Here is a 17,932-nt window from a genome sequence, read left to right as displayed (position 1 = left end):
TAAGTCAGGAGCCTCTGCCCTTGGGCCTTGTGCCGAGACAGGAGTTGGTTTCTGCCTTTGGTCCCCTTCAGGTCATCCCCAGTGTCTGGGTGGCTGCTACTCTTCTCTCTCCACCAGTAAGCAGATGGAGGAAGTCAAGAGTGCAGGGGACTCGGAGGTCCCCACTCAGAGCCCCTCATTTGTCCTTCCTCTTTTGGGGACCATGGAAAGGCTGCCCAGCTATTGCAGAGGGCAGACCTGTTCCAAGGAGCCGGCTTAATGTAGTATCTGCCACACAATTGTTGGTAAAGGTTCTGGATTGGGGTGCCCTTTGTCCCCCCCCAGCACCACTGACTCCCCCTCCTGCCACCAAGTGCCTCTTGATTCCCCAGAGGGCGGGCATTCACTAAGAAACTCCAGCTTCCCCAGTAGATGCCTCTCCCAGCCTCCTCTTCACCTTTGCGCAGACACTGGCAGTGTGCCTGGTGGAGGGGATGTCCAGGGTCTTGGTTCATTCCCACTTATTTCCCTGGGCAGTGCTTCCAGTCAAGTGGACAAATGACCTGGAAGCAGGAGGGAAATGGAATGGGGACTGAGGAGGTCTGAAGGGTCCCCTGAGACTTAAGACAGACTACACTGGATTGTCTTCACAGGAAGGGCTGATACACACACACACACACACACACACACACACACACACACACACACACACCTGCCAGGGTTTAGATCTGGTTATCCACCTGCGAGTTCAATTTCAGCCCCTTCCTACCAGCCAGGTTTCTCTGCAGCTGCCCCCTGCCACAGCAGCCATTCAAACCTGTGCTATAGAAGAAGTCTTGGGGGACACAGTGGGCAAGACTCTGAGGAGGACCCTGGCTTTGGCTGTGTAACTTGTGTCTTTGCCCCTCTAGCCATCTCTGTCCTCATTTGTGTGACAGTCTTGTGGTAGGGGCCACAATATGTATGGTGCCTGGGGAGATGGGCCAGTATACTGCAAAAGAAGGGTAGGTACATTCCTAGAATCAATCCTATTTCAAGGGTCATCAAAGGTGCAGACTTCAGATCATTGATGTTCCCACACCACCCTATCCTGCCTCAGCCCGACCTTACACCCTCACAGTATTGCTACAGGAGAACCATTGCTCACGGGGCTTAGTGTGAGATCTCTGTCTCCTGGGGTCTTCAAGATCCAGCTCTGAGAGGGACCTCTGGTGACAGAGGTGGCAGTTTGTGAGACCTCACCTAGGCGAGCCAGGAAGTGAGCTCATTAACCCTGCCAACCATACAGGAGCAGCTCCAGCCTGCGGCTGCTACAGGTGACCTCCAGGTGTGTCACCAAATGAGATCAAATCCAGCGTGTGAATGAGTAGATAGAGGACAAGGGGGGAGTGTCCTGTACCCCCAGGGCTGGGACTCCACCAGGAACCTAGCTAGAAATGAGGTGAGTCTTGTGAACAGGGCTCGAGGGATGGCAGCAGCCGCCGCCGCCAGTCACTTTGCCCTGAGTGGCTGGCACCATTGCAGTGTGCTTCCAGACAGTGGGGTCCCTCAGGCCTTGGGCAATTTCTGATTGCTCTTAAGTTTGAAGGGATTTTCGTCGAATATGTTTAGTTAGGTATCGACTATACACCAGCACCTGGGTGGGAACAGTCCTGGCTGATTGGAGGAGAGGAGCAGAGGAGAACATGTGTGAATGTGAGGGGCTGGAGAGAAACTCGGCATTCCCCCCACCCACTGACCCTCCCCCAGAGAATCAACCAACATCCTACCTAAAAGGCACATAGGAGAGACTAGCCAGAGAGTGCAGAGGTGAGCCTGTGGTGTGGCTCCCTGTTCACAGGCCACACCAAGGCACAGTAGCAGGAAGTGTGCCCCTCTCCAGCGCCCACTGTGGGTCTCTGCAACCTTCCAGACTCCTGCCCTATAACCTTGTCATGCACATTGATTGTGGGGGCTTTTTTTGCCCACCATCTCTTTATGTGTGTTCCTTTTGCTCTTCTAGCTGATTCTAGAAGGAAACACTCCCTTTCGCTGGGCATTCCTTTGATGTCAGTTGCTCATGCCTTGCCTCACCTCATCACTAGAAATGTCCTTGGAGGCTTGAAATCATCACCCTCATTTCCAGACAAGAAAGCAAGAGCTTGGGGTCACAAGGACTTACCCCAAGTTCCACAGCCCAGAAGAGGATCAGTATCAGAGCCAGCATAGGAGAACCTGCATGTCTGTCTGTCTGTCTGTCTGTCCACCAACTGCCTGCCACACCTAAAGCCATAATAACCAAAAAGATATTCTTAAAAACTAGGGTAGAGGCTGGGGCCTTGGCTGAGTTAGTAGAGTGCTCACTTAGCAGGCACAAAGCTCAGGATTTGATCCCCAGCATGGCATAAACTGGATGCGGTGGCTCATGCCTGTAATCTCAGCACTGTGAGGTAGAGTCAGGAAGATCAGAAGTTCAAGTTCATCCTCAGCTACATAGCAAGTTCAAGGCCAACTATGGCTCCATGGGACCCTGTCTCAAAAAAAAAAAAAAAAAAGTAGATAGAAATAAAATTGGGACATGGACAGAAAGGGAGCTGAGCCTAGCAAGGCGGTAGGCCCAGGGTTTCTAAGTCTTTGGTACTCAGGGGAGATTTCTCTTCTGGATCCTTTTGTATACTCACTACTTTGCAGCTGCTTCTGGTGTCTGAACCCAACTGCTTCCTCCCAGAAACGTCAGAAGCAGCAGTGACCCCCATGGGCCTGGCATTTGGTGGTAGCATAGCTCCATCATCTCCTGTCCAGCCCCAGAAGGAGCCCTCTGTACAACAAGATGACCTCCCAGGGTCTATTCTTGTCCCAGAGAGCCTGTGGCTGTAGCTAAAGGCTAGTGCTGGCAACTCAAAGACGCTGTGACAGACTTAAGCAGAGAGGTTGGCAAACCCTTGGCTTCTACTCGAGGCTGATCCCACAGCCATGGGGAGATGGAAAAGTGGGAGCTTCCAGCCGCCCTGGGTCACCATCAGAGCCCCAGATCTTCCTCAAGGCTCAGCCTCCATCCCTTTTCCTCCAAGAAGCCTTCCTGGACCATGGCATTTCTCTAGCCAGCCAGCCATTTATCCATCAAATGATTCTTAGGCACTAAGGCAAGAGGGAGGCGCTCTCCATAGAGCCCTATGAACCGAACACTTCGTCAGGCACTGCACTGGTGGCAGTGTCCTGAGTGTGGTCTCCTGCTAGCCCCAACCTGAGGACAAAAGGTTGTATCCCCTGCTGTAGGTCACACAGCATAGGACTACAAACTGTCATCTCCTGGAGACCTGTCGGACACTTCCGATGTTCATACATGTTGACATACATGATGGAGACTAGCTACAGGCTAATGGTCAAATCTCATCCCAACTTGCTTCCTTCTTCAGGAAGGTGATGAAGTGGGCAAGGCAAGCTCTTAGATAGAGAAACTGAGGCTTAGAGAATGTTCCTTTTCTTTCTTTCTTTCTTTCTTTTTTTCTTTCTTTCTTTCTTTCTTTTTTTTTTTTGAGACAAGGTCTCATTTTATAATACTGGCTAATCTAGAATTCACCACAGAGACCAGCCTGGCCTTGAACTCACAGATATCCACTTACTCTGCCTTCTTAGTGCTGGGATTAAAAGCATGAGCCACCAAACCCAGCTTTTTTTCTTAAGTCAAAAATTATTGTATTTTATGTGTATGGGTATTTTGTCAGCATGTATGTCTAGGTACCACACGTATGCAATGTCCATGGAGGCCAGAAAAGAGCATCAGAGCCCCCGGAACGAGGGTTACAGATGCTTGTCAGCCACGATGTAGGTGCTCTGCAGACACAGCCAGTGCTTTTAAATGCTTAGCCATCCCTCCAGCTCCACTCATTCCTTACCCCAACCCCATTTATTGAGACAGGGTCTCATGTAGCTCAGGCTGGCCTTGAACTTTCTACTCAGTTAAAAATGGCCTTGAACTTCTGATCCTCATGCCTCTATCTACCAAGTGCCACCACACCTGGTCTGTACAGTGCTAGTGACTGAGCCTTGGGCTTTGTGTGTGCTATGCACTCCAGCCGTGAGCCACACCCACAGCCCAGCGTAGAGAATTCGAATGGCTTATTCCAGATCATCAAGCCCAAAGGAGTAATGCCAAGATGTGATTTTCACCAAAAGTGGTCTCTGCCCTGTCTGGAAGCAGCTGCTGAGTCTCACTCACACAGAGTGAGGCAGAGACTCCAGCCTTGGCAAGGTCCACCCTGCTTCTCAAGGGTTCAACCTGAGCAACCTCAGTGCCTGATCCTGTACCTTTCTCTCAGGACCCCCAGGTCCCTCTTGCTCTCCTCCCTTTCCTGGGCAGTGATCAACTCAAAGCTGTAGAGATCTCAAGGAAACTGCAGGCCTCCTGAACCCTCACTATAAGCTTCCCCACTATAGGCCAACCCTGCCTGTGTCTTCATGCTCTACAGTCTAGCTTAGCAGGTCTGGGGCAGGGCCTGGAAGTCTGCATTTCAGGCAGGCTGAGGCTAGCGGTCCAGGGACCACACTCTGGGCATGAGGCTGCAAGAAGGCTGGGCATACTCACTCTCTCCTCCCTCACCCCTTGATGTCCTAAAGTTCTGTCCCTCAGCACAGAGAAAGAAAGGAGTGAAGGCTGCGGGCAGGAGGCAGGAGGCACTAGACACCGGCCCAGCCGGGCTCCAGTGTGCTTGCCTCACGCAGAAGGGTCCAAGAAGCCCACCCTGTGAAATGCTGAAAAGCCCTTTTGTGCTGGCTTCCTCTTCCTCTGCTCTCCCCTCCCAGGCCTGCCTCTGACCCACAGCTCTCATTGAAATTTTGCCCTCTGCGGAAAGCTCATCCCTATTCATTTTCCTCATGCGTTTAGAGCCAATAGGTTTTTATTTATTCATTTATCTTGTCTTTTATCCCCCTCCCCTTCCTCACCAGGCTGGAATTTACAATTCAGTTCTCTGGTGGCCTTGCTGAAGGACAGGAACCTGGGAGAGCAGGGGCTGCACCCTGGGACTGAGAAGGGCAACTGTCCTTTGTCGCCTCTTGTACTCCCAGGGTGCTCCAGGTTCATGTCCTGGTTGTTTGGGTGCTGGTTCAGGTAGGCCCACACCTGTTAGCAGCAGGGTTGCCAGAGAGCCAGGATGAGCTGGCTCTGGCTTAGAAGACCAAGAGGGCATTGGGTGGTCTGGCTGCCACCAGGATGCCCTCTGGTGGCTAGTTCGCCACATCTGCTTTGACTGAGGACATTTAAAGTCCCTGGGCATTCATCTACCACCTGCTGCCTGTAGACAAGAAAGGCAGACTGTGATGTGGTCAAGGCTGGAATGAAGCAATATACTCCAGGGAAGCAGAGAAACCCAGGAAGCCACCGAGGGAGTAATAACAATGGTTGACATAAGATAATTGTGGCCATTGCACACCGAAGCACTCCCACATGCTCACACGTGCCTGGCTCAGCTCTCTCACTGCCAGCGACACACCTACATTATCGTTTTTTTATTGAAACGGGAAGAAACCGAGGCTCAGCGAGGTCAGCATGCTCAGAGAGGGAAGCCAGGCACCCTGATGGGTGAGCATGTGCTCTGGCCGCAGATGAGTTTCTGCCTCGCCTGCCGAGCTTCTTGACCTTGGCAGGACTTAGGCAATCTTTCTAATCCATAAGAGGGGATTAGACTAGGGTTTACCTTGGGGTGCCCTCAACATGGTTCAACAACACATGTCTGTGGCCTGCCCTGGACATGCCCAGGAAGGGCCTCAGTAAAAAAGCAGTATTGGGGTTCTCATACAGACCGAGTGTGGTGCCCACCTCCCTGCAGACGTCAGCACCTTCTGAGGGCTGCCCTCCACCTGCCCCTGTGACACTCCATTCTCTTTGAGCTCACATCTGTAGTCAAAGGCAAAGCTTCACATTCCTATCATGGGACATTTATGTGCATGAGACAAGTGCTAAGAGGCTGGAACCACACTGGGCTTCCTCCTGGACCTTCTCACCCATCCAGACCCCAGACCTCAACCAACATCAAGACCTGGTTCCAGATAGGACAGGGCCCCAGACTTGCCTCTGGTGGCCCTCTGTAGCTCCTACACCCTTGAGTAGAAGCTGGTTCCATGAATTGCCCCCAACCCTGGCAATGATCAATATTTAAAAGACAAAATCATGTTGAAACTCTGCCTGGGAAATGTGTGGTTGGAGCAGTTTCCACAGGAGCTGGGATGTGGACTCAGAGTGGGATTCACTATGGCCTCAGCCCTGACTTTCAGGGCCTGGGCCCTTTGCCTATCTTGGGCCAGCGTGGTCTTTTGGTGCTCAACAATGTCCACACACAAGCCAGTCTTGGCTCTCAGCCCTGAGTTGTCTCCTCCCTCCCTCCCTTCTCCTCTCCAAGCTGGCCCAGACCCAGCCGCCACCCACAGTGACAGCCTTATCACCATGGACAAGTGGGAATTTACTTTCTTAGGCCTGCTGCTCTGCACTGTGACTGATGCTGCCCCAAGGGACGTAGACATTTTCAGGAGCCTGGGCTAGGGACACCAGGCCGACTGTGCAATAAACCCAGCTTTCCCCAAGGACACTCAGAGGCACCCGCCACCTGCAGGGGGACACTGCACCCCCTCTTGCTGGCTCCCCTGACTGCTGTGCCCAGCCTCCACCGGGGACTGGCCTGCTATGTGCTGCGGGTCGAGCTTAACTCAGCAGCTTCACCACTTTGTGCCGTGACCTTGGCCAAGGGCCTTCAACCCAGCTCTCTCAGTTTCCCCATCTTAATGACCAGAATAACCAAACATCCGGGACCCCTTCTCTGTGAACAACTTGTATCCATTGAGCCTTGACCTCTTACAGTCACCCTGGGCGTAATCTATTAACAAACCCATTCTTCAGTTGACAGACCAGAAACCCAGAGAGACCCTGGTCTGACCCTGGTGAGATTGCCATTCAAGTGTTCTGACTCTGTCCAAGGTAGAATCAGCCTGGTGGGTCCCAGGGGAAAACGTATAGAATAGTGGGCCGTGGGCTCTCATCAAACTCTGCTATTACCAGAACCCTTCTTAACATTGCCTGAATGCCGGAGCTCCCGCTAGCTTCAAGGCCCCTTCTTCTATAACTAGGAGCTCTGGTGACAAGGCCTGAGCACCTGCCTCTTGAGTAGGGGACAGCGCTGGCTGAGGTGCTGGCTGCATCTATCCAGCCTGATCCTCCACCCCTGTCTCAAGAATTCCTTCCAAGCCCCCCAGAAACTGTCCTCTGCAAAATGCCTGGTTGGTGCTTGGCACGAGCTGGATCATGATGCTATGCACTCTACTGGACTGGGCAGGCTGGGAGGGTGCACCACTAGAGGGGTGAACCCAAGCAGGTGGGAGTATAACCTTGCAAACAGTACTCAGGTCACTGGTCTGAATGCTGACTTCCTGTAAAGGATGAGGGGCTGGCTTTGAGACAGGAACTATGACTACTGTGAAATTCCTGGCAAGAAAACATCCCAGGGTCAGCTGGCCAAGACTGCTTCCACCCACAAAATGTCACTCAGCCCCCAGGGTCCTCAGGGCAGCTCGGCTTTGGCACCTTTCCATGGTGGGATTTGGAGCTGGTCTTGTATTCATGCCCTCCAGTTCCACTCAGCCACCCCGAGGTCTTTCTCAGCACACTGTCCCCCACCCCTCAATTCAGTAATATAGAAGCAGTAGGCTGACTTACATGGGAGCAGAACCTTTCAGGGGGGTCTCCGCACGTGATGCCCAAGGGCTCCACTTTCACCTTGACATAATCCTTCAGGCGCATCACTTTGGGCTGGCAAGCGTAGAACTCCCAGGTGGGGCCCTCATCTGTGGTCACCCAGGATTTGCAGATGTCATAGTCCCCAGAGGCCATCGGAAGGCAGTGCAGGAAGAGGGCCAGCAGGTGCAGCATGGCTGCGCAGTTGGAATGGGTGGGGCCCAAAGGGGCACTGGAGAGGTGGCCGTGGGGTCAGGGGGGACTCGGGGCTTCAGCATGGAAATGCCACATCTACCAGGCAACGGTGGCTGGGGTGTACCATAGACTTGAGCACTGCAGGTTTGCCAATGGTGGGAGCTTGTGTTCTCCAAATGGCTGATATGGAAAATCCAGAGCCAGCGTTTCTCAGGCTGCTGATGAGCAGATCAAAAAGTTGCCTGTAACTTGGTGTCCTCCTAACCTTGGCATTACAACCTCCCCTGGAGGTGAAGCTGATCAAATCGGGCAGACTCTCAAATTGTGACAGTGGATGGAAATGGGATAAGGAGGAAATCCGAAGGGATCCGACATGGGGCTGGATCAGATTGCTTTTAATTTTTGTCCTTCCAATCAATCCAGGCCTTTAAAGAGCCCTTAATGTGTGATGTGCTCAACACGACTGCATAACAGCCCTCCAGCCTGCATGGCGAAGATAAAATAAAATCAGGAGGTGTACATGTTAGCTGGAAATGAGTCCCCTCTTTGGGACTGGACTTGGCATCTCAGACCAATAAAAGCGATTTCTTTTCATATGGGCTGCAACTGACAATTCTGTGGCTAGACTAGACAATAAAAAAAGCCACCGAGGTGTTAACTGGAGAGGCCATTTGCCTCTGCTCTGGTGGGGACAGGCACGAATGGGGACTGGCTGACCTTGGCTAGTAGCCATTGGCCACTCATTGGGAAATTCCTGAGACTTCAGCTCTCACTCCATCCAGGTACCTGGGCTCTGGCTTGGCTTTCATTGTGAAGGGAGAAGAGAGACTGTGTTCATTAGCAGCAACACCTGCAACAAATTAAAAGGGGGTGGGTGGGTTAGAGACATAGAAGAACAAAAGCTCTCTAGCAAACAAAATGCACACACACACACACACACACACACACAAATAGGTTGTATTAGCGAGATCTCCAAGGAAAGCCGGGCTATTTTGTTTTTAATTAATATCGGAGTTACAGGTTTAGAGATGGGCATGCTATTAAGAAGGCGGTAGACCTCCTCATGGTTTGTAAGGGCGTTTGTTTGGTAAGGGTGTTCCTTCTTGAGGATCAGGAACTTTCTACAGCATTCCCAAGAGCCAGGGTTTAATGGCTGCTTTAACACACTAAGTCGGACCAGTCAAAAAGCCCAAGTCGTTAAAGGAGGCCACGAGCACCCAACAGAGGGACCGCCACTACTGCTGCAGCCCAGTAGGGAGGTCTCTGTGTGGGCCACCAGCAATCTGCTCCCCAGTCACCAGCACAATGTGAAACCATGAGTTAAATGAATTAACAGCCAGAAACTAGGAGGCCTAAGGCTTCCCCAGGAATCAGAGTGCTTTGTTGTGTTAGATTTTCTGACCAAGGCCAACAGTTTGCAATCATTTTAGGAGTGTAGCGTCTATTTTAAGCCTGCAGTAATCATTTAAAAGCTAAAATAAATATAGCTAATAGGAATACTGCGTCTAGAAACATATGACTCTCAGACTCTAGTGTATTCCCAGGCGTTTGCTACATCATGGACGAATCTGAACCCGCCAGCATGAGATCCCCGCCAAAAACAATCTTTGCCATTAGGGTATTTGCAATGGATGTAGCAAATAAATAAAGTCTATGTTATTAATTACTCTGGTTATAGTTCTCACAGTTGCTGATTTTACATTTCTAATCCTCACATATGGTAGCCTGACTCTCACCGGAAGCCCTTGTCAACCATTGTATACTGAAAGTCCCAGAGGAGTTAACTGTCTCTGCACGAAATACTGTCACCCAGACACAAGTACATCCCTGCCCCCAAATGACAAGGCAGGTGCATTTTGGTCCAGCTTGACGGCTGAGAGCTTCTTGCTCAGGGGGAAACCCTCAGCTAGTACTCTGCTTCAGGCTGCAGTGGGCCTCATCCATCTAAGTTAAGACCGCCCCTGCCCCCTCTTGGGATGAAGGACTCCTAATATAGATGAATGAGAACCCAGCCAGACCACACTTCACACCTCTCCTCCTGCTCTAGACCCCACCCAGGGCTCGCTAGAAAACTCTCTGGAAGAACGTGACCAAGCGTCTATTTTTTTTTTTTCCAGCCTGAGAAAATGTAGTAAAAATAAAATAACGCGGGCCCCGGCAATGGTTTGGACGTTTCCAGCCAAGCTCTGAGCTGCCCAGAAAACAGCATGCCCCTAATTAATTCTTCCAGCAGCCGGCTCCCGACTGTTCACTAACAGGTAGGGCGCTCCTGATGGCTGGGGACGACCAGAGAGCCGAGCTGCGGCGCTCAAGGCGGGCCCAGCTGCCGACTTCATCTGCAGGGCCAGCGGCTGCTCCTGGCTGGGACAGCGCTGAATTCTGGCCCGGGTGGGAGGGAAGGGGGCCCTGAGGCCGGAGCCCCAGTGAGCAGCAAGCGGCGCAACTCGCAAATCTATTAATTGCTTTGCCGTTTTGTTGGCTTAAGGATCACACATTCCCTAGAAAATGGGGGTGGGGAAAACAACAACAAAATCTGCCAGGGGAAAATGTGTTTACAACCCGTCAATCATTTGGGCGTTGCTGGCTTCGAGGGGGCACTGTGAGCTCAGCCCTCGAAAATTACAGTAGATTTTTGCCAAAAAGAAAACAAGGGGCGGGGGACCTAGGCAAGAGTCCGCGCAAAAAACGAGGTAGATGGCAGGGAGCGAGGAGTCAGCAAGGGAGAAATTCAGAGTAAGAGGTTGCATCCTTGCAGATCGTTTTCTCCCTGGAAAATAAATCTTCACCTGATATTATTAAGAAACTGCAGCTCTGTGAAACAAATGGAATCAATGCGCTTTATTTTCTTTTAAGAGTCCTCAGGAACCGAGGGGGGCTGATAGCCTGGGTATTAAAACCCGAAAATTAGATTTTATCAGGATTTCTGAACTCAGATTTCTCTGTCTTATTGAATTAGCGCCTTTCGGAGCTGGCCGGGCTGCCAACAGGCTCCTGCTGGAGTCTCGGGCTGCGCGCTCTCCTAGTCAGAAACTTGCCTCTGCCGGGCGCAGGGTCCCTGGGGATCGGGGTGGGGTGGGACCTGGAGCGGGTCAGTCCACAGGAGGTTTATTCTTCCACCCAGGCTGGACAAAGGGTAGAAGGAGTCCGTGAAACTTGCTTTGGAGGAGGAATCGGGAAGGAAAGGGGAGCCCCACCGCCCGCGATTACCTTCCCCCTTCTCCGTGTCTCCCTCCTCCGGCCTCACCGCCCAGGACTGCCCCGCGCTCACCGCTGCCTTAGTGGACGTCCGGGTTCAGGTGTCCCGGTGTCCCCAGCTCTGGGAAGAGAGCGTTCTCCAGACCTCTGGTTTCTCCCTAACGCCCTCTCAGCGGCTGGGGAGCCCCGAAAAGTTGGGCTCTTGGGGGCGGGGCAGAGCACCCGGCTCTAGGACGCGTGGCTGAGGCCGCCGCGGGTAAGTCCCCGAGGACGGGCGGGGCTAGCCTGCGACCCGCAGACACCAAGGAGTCTGGCTGAGTCCGCGCTGAGCTTGGGGCGCGTAGACAGTGGCGTGCACTGCACACGGAGCACAAGCCGCCGCTGCATTTTGCTTTTCCGAAGTTCGGTGCAAACCGCCGACACAATTAATAATCACGCCTTTAATAAAGGCCAGGCCAGCATCCAGGCTGCCCCCTCATTTGATATCGCCTCCCTTAATTAAAAGACACCGAACAAAGCTCCTTGGAATTATTTGCATTCTTTTGCCCGGCGCGCAGATGCTCCGTGGGGACCCTGACGCCGCTAGCCCCCAGCCCGTACCCACAACTTACTCCGAAGCTGACAGACCCGAGATCCGGCTCCCGCCTTCCCGCGCCTCTGCTCCCCCAAGGGTGCGACTTCACACCGTGGTGGAGTTCCCCTCTCCACCTGCCGACCCTCTTCCACAGCACCAAAGGAAGTTTCTAGCCTGCCTGGCCAAGAGTTCTCCGTGCGCCGCCTTTAGAGCCCGGAGCCCACTTAAATTAGGGAAGCGGAGAGGCGGCGGAGAAAGGTTAATTTACTTTTCATGAACACAAGTAAGCAGGCGTTCTTGCAACGGTCTATCCCCTCCCCACACAGGCGCACAGGATGGAAAATGATGGGCTGGGTGGCCGGGAGCCCAGAGGGAAGACGAGCTACTCTACTTCTTAAAGATGCTGCACGGGGCGCGCGCACACACCCCTCTTCCGCGGCTCCAGTCCTCCGCTAGTAGCAGCCACCACCAAATAACTTTGCATCCTAGCCTCGGCTGGTTGGCCTGGAGTGACTCCCTGGCCCAGGGAGAACTAGCGTCGTCACCTAAGCCTTTTCAAAATGAAAGCACCCTGGGCGAAGCTGCGGCGCCTCGGTCCCTGCCCGCCGCCCCGGCGCTCCCGGTTCGCCTTACCCCGGCTCGGAGCAGCTTCCCGAAGCGAGCCCCCAAGAGGCCGGAGACCGCCACCCTCTGGTGGGTGCTGGGTGGGCTCACTCCTGCCCCGCGCTGCTGCTGCGGTGGCCGCCGTCAGATCGGGGCTAGGAAGCCCTCGGGCCGCCAGGGGGCCCGCCCGCAGCCGTCCGGGAGACGCCGGCCAGGGGAGGGGGCCAACTGCGCCGCCCGCATAGCCCGCCCGGACCGAGCGGGAGGTCGCTGCTAACAAGTGCAAACTTTTGGGGGCCCCTGGGCAGCCAGGGGAGGACCTACACGCGCGCCCCACTCAGCCCCTGGCCCGGGTGGGCTTCGCCGCTGCTGGTCCAGGCGCCCGAGCATCCCCCCCTGGCGCGGCGCGGGCCAGATGGCGGGGCGCCTCACCGCCCCCCTGCACTCCGCTCCAAGTTAATGCCGAGGCTAAATCCTCTTGCCATCACTCACGGTCACCATCGGGGCTTTTATCTCCCGGTCTGATCCGGGCTGCGTAACTTCCTCTGTGTGGCTTTAACACACCATCCCACCACGGAGCAACGGTCTTCTTAAAGGTGCAGGAAGGAAATACTGCGAGGCTCCGGGGAAGAGCCTCGGCCCGGGGAGGGGCGCGGCGAGCAGGGGCGTCCCGGCGGGCCCTTGGCCAGGATGGCCCTAGCAGGGGGCCGCCGGAGTGAGCATGCTGTGCGGGGTCGCTGCCTACACATCGCCTGGCGGCCGGGGGACCAAGAGGTCCCTGAGCTCGGGGTGCATCCTCAGCGGACTCGGGTCAGGCACAGTAGAGCCGCATCTCCCTTCTTCCCAACTGTGGGGCCTGACTCGGTGCCAGCGCCCAGGGGTGTGGGGGCTGCCCCATCGGCACCAGGGAGGGGGCCAAGTGAGTCAGCCCCCACCCCCCACAGCCAGGGCTCTAGGTTGCTGGCTCCTTGGTCTCTGTCCCTTTCTCTCTGTGTGAAACGCTGCCACCCAGAAGGCCCTGAGCAGTGGGTAAAGGGGTGGGTGGGTGGATTTGGGGAGCTGGGGAGGGGGAGCGCTCTGAGCGCACAACCAAAGCCTGAATACCAGCTGACACATCGCCGCCTCCAGCCTGATGGGCCCTGCTTTTGACGGAGAAGCCAAGCCAGCTCTGCAGAGAGCGCAGAGTAGGGGGGCAGGAGGGGCCTTGCTCAGGAGCTCTCAGCTTCCCTAGGGCAGGCCTGGGAGGACCACGTGGGAGGACTCCTGCAGAGGCCGGGCTGAGGCCACTGAGTTTGGCAGCTCTGGGGCAGCCCTGTGCTCTCTTCAGCCCCCTGGAGGCTTCCTGCCAGGCTGCCTCCAGGCCTGTAGGAGTGCATCCTGCTCTTCCCAGGGGCGCTTTTGGGTCTTTTTGGGTGCTCCTGGCTTCCTTGGGTTGGGTTATGCTGCAGTATTCACACAGAGAGATGTCATTTGGATGCATCAAGAACAAAGGGAGGGCTTGAGGGGGAGATGGGCGGGGGAGGGGGAGACAGAGAAAGAGAGAGAAAGAAAGAGAAGATGGGAGAGGGGAAGAAGAAAGAGAGAGAGAGAGAGAGAGAAGAGAGAGAGAGAGAGGGAGGGAGGGAGGGAGGGAGGGAGAGAGAGAGAGAGAGAGGGAGAGAGAGAGAGAGAGAGACTGGTCCAAGGTCACAGAGGGTGTCAGAAATAGATAGGAACAAGATAGACTTGCATCTCAGTGCCCCACCCCAATGCCAACACTCTCATCCACTTTAGCCCTTCCCTGTTCTCAGCATCCCCCCTAAATCTTCGGAGGGTTGTTGTGTTGGTTAACATTTGTAACATCTTGGGACAAAGCAGGCAGAAGATGCAGAATTGGAGATTATCATCGGTAATAATGATAATGATAATGACAAACATTTATTGGACACCTTTCGAGTCAGACTCCATGCTCAGTAGCCTGTGTGTGTTGGTCCCTAATTCTTCTTGAAGCCCTGTGACCTAACCCCTGTTAGCAAAATGTCAACCTGAAGCTCAGAGACCTTAAATAACCTGGCCAAGGTCACACAACTAAGGACGACTTTGTCTTGAGAGGTAGATCTCAGGTTCTTAGTTGGTGCTCTGCCACTGGCTGACTTGCTGGTAAATGTGTGGTATGGCACAAGTAGCTTCACAGCCTCAGTTTCCCCATCTGTAAAGTGTGAATGGCAAGACTTTCCTTTCCTGAGTGCCTACTTGAACATGTCCTCAGGTTTCCAAGAAGAGCAGCCCCTCTAAGCTGTCAGGAAAGCAGATGCAGGACAGTGTCCCTCTATCCAGCACACACCTACTCCCTGCCTGGCCTCAATGTCTCCAACTAGAGGAAGCTCCTTGGAGGGAGGAGGCAGATCACAGCCTCTTGGGTTATAAGCATTTGTGCCTCAGGCAGCAGTGAAGGGTACACTGTGGGGCTTCTGCCCAGGGTGAGTGATGACCCAGCAGGCCTTTGGCCTGCTGTCACCCGAGGCAGGGCCATCCATCCCCAGCAGTGCCCTGCTGCTACAGTAGACAGTGACTGGACACTGTTAGGATCAGCCAAGGCATGCAGAAGGCTGCTTCTAATTCCCAGTGCCTCTGAACACCGTGAAGGGATCCTAGGCTGGTCTCGCCAGTGGGTTTCAGGATGCCCCTTGTGACCCATGCATGAAAAGATCTTGCCACTAAAATTACAGCACAGTGGAAGTCCAAGTGAGCTCAGTTGGATTTTCTGGGCTCCCTGCCTAACTCCCAGCTACATGCCTTTTGGGGGAATTCTTCCTTGCTCTTAGCCTCAGTTTCCCCATCTGTGTGAAAAAGGGATTGGTCTGGGCATGCAGTCCCTCTGCCATCCTGAACCAGCCACCTTCCACAGCAGCCTCCAGGGGAAGGCATTCCTTTCAAAGGATAATAGAGTACCCAGGAATGAATAGGATTCCAGCCATGTAGGGACCAGGTGGCCCGGCCCTGTTCATTTCTAAACTGCATTAAGGTGCTTTCTGACAAATGACCTTTCACTGGCAGAGAAAAGCAGCTGAGTACCGGGGGCAGAAAAGTGTTAATGAACACCCCCACCAGAATCATCGATGACTCCCCTCTCTCCAGAGGCCTAATCATCTTCATTGGTGGGACTTTGCCTTCAGTGGACTGTTGTAATTTGAATTGTGTATGTGCAAATCTGTTATCAAAAGGCATCACAGAATAATGCAGTGATATTATGGCACCTGCCTTTATTTTTTAAAAAGGATTTGTGTCTGTTTATGTGTGTGTGTATGTTTATGTCACAGACGAAGAGAGAAGCTATACAAAGACTCTGAAGACATATATCAGTCCATAAACAGGGGAGATGGGGAAAATGACATGCTTTGTTACAGATATTTCCCAATGTCTTCCACATCCTTTGCAATCAGGAAGTAAACAAAGAATCAAGGAGTAACAGGAAATTATGAAGTCACATAGGAAAATAAGCTCCTAGCTCTGCAGTGAGAGGTGATAGATGAGGTCCCACCCTCTGGGGATCTCAGAGAGAAGACAAGTCCCAACACAGACAGACAGAAGGAGAGACAGATCAAAGGAACTCATGCCACAGAAGGAAGTCAAGCCCCAGCTCAAAAGCTGCCCCTTCCCTGTTCTGGCCACGCCCACAGTCACTGCATTCTCTGTGCCAGACCAAAATTTGGATTCTTCAAGAAACCTTTGTCCCTTTGACCTTGAGCAGTTGAGATAGAGATGTGAATCAGTGGCAGCTGCCTGGGACCCATCCAGGGCCATTTAGGGGTTTTGAGACATCCCAGGGTCTCCTACTTGTACAGCTCAGGTTGATGCAAGAGAAGGGAGAACAAGACTCACTCCCAGGGCGTTCCCCAAGGTGATGCCTCCAGACAGCAGCGGCAACTACAAGAAGCATTCAGTTTCTCCCTGCCCCTTCTCAGCTATAATCTCTAGATCATACTCCCATTAATTATTATTACCGTATTAATCATACATGTGATTAATTCAGTAATGGTGATTCATAATTGATTGCATTTTATATGGCGCCTTTCATCCACACATCTCCCAAGATGTGCACAGCCTACAACAAGACTCACATAGAGCAGGACGTGTTCTTAGCTCGTCTGCATTTTGTTGAATAAACTTCTCCTTGCAAAGGCTGGGGGCCAATGATCTTTGGGCAGACTGGGCTTGCCAGCCAGCCCTACACTCCTTTTCCATTTCCCTGAGTGCTGGTACCCTGCCTTGCCTGGTGTTGCCTGTGTTCTGGGAGTCCTGTAGACTGTAGTCTTTGGCAGGCAAGTCCATCCGAGCCCCCAGATGCTGGACCAGACCAGCCTTCCTCTACAGAAGGCAGTGCTACAAAGTGGCTCTGGATCGGGACTCTGGAGCTAAGCTTTCTGCTAATGAGCTATGTGACCTTGAGCAAGCTGCTTCCTTCTTGCCTCAATTTGCCTAAATTACAGTGGCATTAATAATAGTCTCTCTCTCTCTGGACAGCTAAGACCAATTAAACACCTAGAACCTGCTGTATAGGAACCTTAACCTTAAGCTGTATGGGAACCTATAACCAGACTTCTCATTCTTTTTCTGGGCCTCCCTCAGTTTTCTCAGCTTTAAGATGGGATGATGGAGCTACAGAGATGGCTGTGTTAAGAGAGCGTATTGCTCTTACACAGGACTTGAGTTTGGTTCCCAGCACCTACTTTAGGCAGCTCACAATCACCTATAACTCCAGCTCCAGGGGAATCCAATGTCTTCTTCTGCCCTATGCAGGTACCTGCACACACACATACACACACACACACACACACACACACACACACACACACACACACACGCATGCATTTGAAAATAAAATCATAAAATGGGATGGTAGGTCCACTTCAGGAATTCCTCTGAGATCTGAAATGAACCCCAACAACAGAAGCATTTGGGATTTTGAGGATTCAGAGTTAGGCACCCTGGGCTAACAATCCTGTTTGCCATTTTCTAGTTTTGTGACCTTGAGCCAAGGACACATCTTGTCTAGTCTCAGGCATCCAAAGACCTAAGCTTGATGTAAGGATTTAATAAGCAAATACTTGAAATCTTTTGGCTTCCAGAAAGCGATTAACATGGAGTGGCACTGTCATTCTCCACCCAGGCAGATACATGAGATTTTACTGATGGTCTCTGCCTCTATCCTGCCACTAGGTAAGATAGACTAGCACTCTCCCCTTGTCTAGATGAGAGCACTGAGGTTGAAGACTCAGTCCTTGGTTCTTGAGTCAGGACAGGGCCCCATTGGAACCCTGGGTTCACTGATACTTGGTTTTGGTCTGTGTTTATTATTCTAGTACTTTCTTCTTGGTAACTTGGGGAGGAAGCTTACATGGCAGTCTCTAGTTGCCAGCAGAGCATATAAAGGACCTGGAGAAGTGTGGTGCCTCCTGAAGAGCATGTACCAAAGTGTACCAAAGGAGCCCTTAGGCAGCTCAGAACAGGCTGTAGATGGATGAGAATATGCCCAGCTGCCTGCCTTTGGCACTGGGTCTCTTCCCCAAGAATTCTGATCAGGATTCCTGTAATGGAGTGGTGGTGGTCAGAATGTCACCTTCCTTAACTCCAGGCAACATGGCAGGGAGAAGAGATTAGTGGAGCCCAGTCTATGAGGAAGATCCCAAGGCCCCTGCAGACAA

The 17,932-nt window shown here is 52.9% G+C and overlaps 1 protein-coding gene across 3 annotated transcripts in view; it reads right to left on the bottom strand.

Annotated features, from left to right (window-relative positions):
* Ntng2 (netrin G2) overlaps positions 1-13,340 on the bottom strand; it is a 62,992-nt gene extending 49,652 nt beyond the window's left edge. Inside the window, exons 1-3 of one of the 3 annotated variants that reach the window (XM_036184025.1) lie at positions 12,279-13,340; positions 8,594-8,726; positions 7,664-8,359 (exon numbers count right to left, since the gene is read on the bottom strand). In XM_036184025.1, coding sequence (XP_036039918.1) covers positions 7,664-7,876 — 213 coding nt within the window. In that variant the 5' untranslated portion in view covers positions 7,877-8,359; positions 8,594-8,726; positions 12,279-13,340. The remainder of the gene's footprint in view (positions 1-7,663; positions 8,360-8,593; positions 8,727-12,278) is intronic. The other 2 variants (XM_036184026.1, XM_036184027.1) reach the window with 2 other exon arrangements.
* Between the last annotated feature and the right edge of the window lie 4,592 nt (positions 13,341-17,932).

This window comes from Onychomys torridus, chromosome 4 (genome assembly GCF_903995425.1).
Source record: "Onychomys torridus chromosome 4, mOncTor1.1, whole genome shotgun sequence".
NCBI classification, from domain to species: domain Eukaryota; kingdom Metazoa; phylum Chordata; class Mammalia; order Rodentia; family Cricetidae; genus Onychomys; species Onychomys torridus.
Note: the sequence above shows the minus strand (reverse complement) of the source record. Positions and strands in the feature narration are given on the sequence as shown.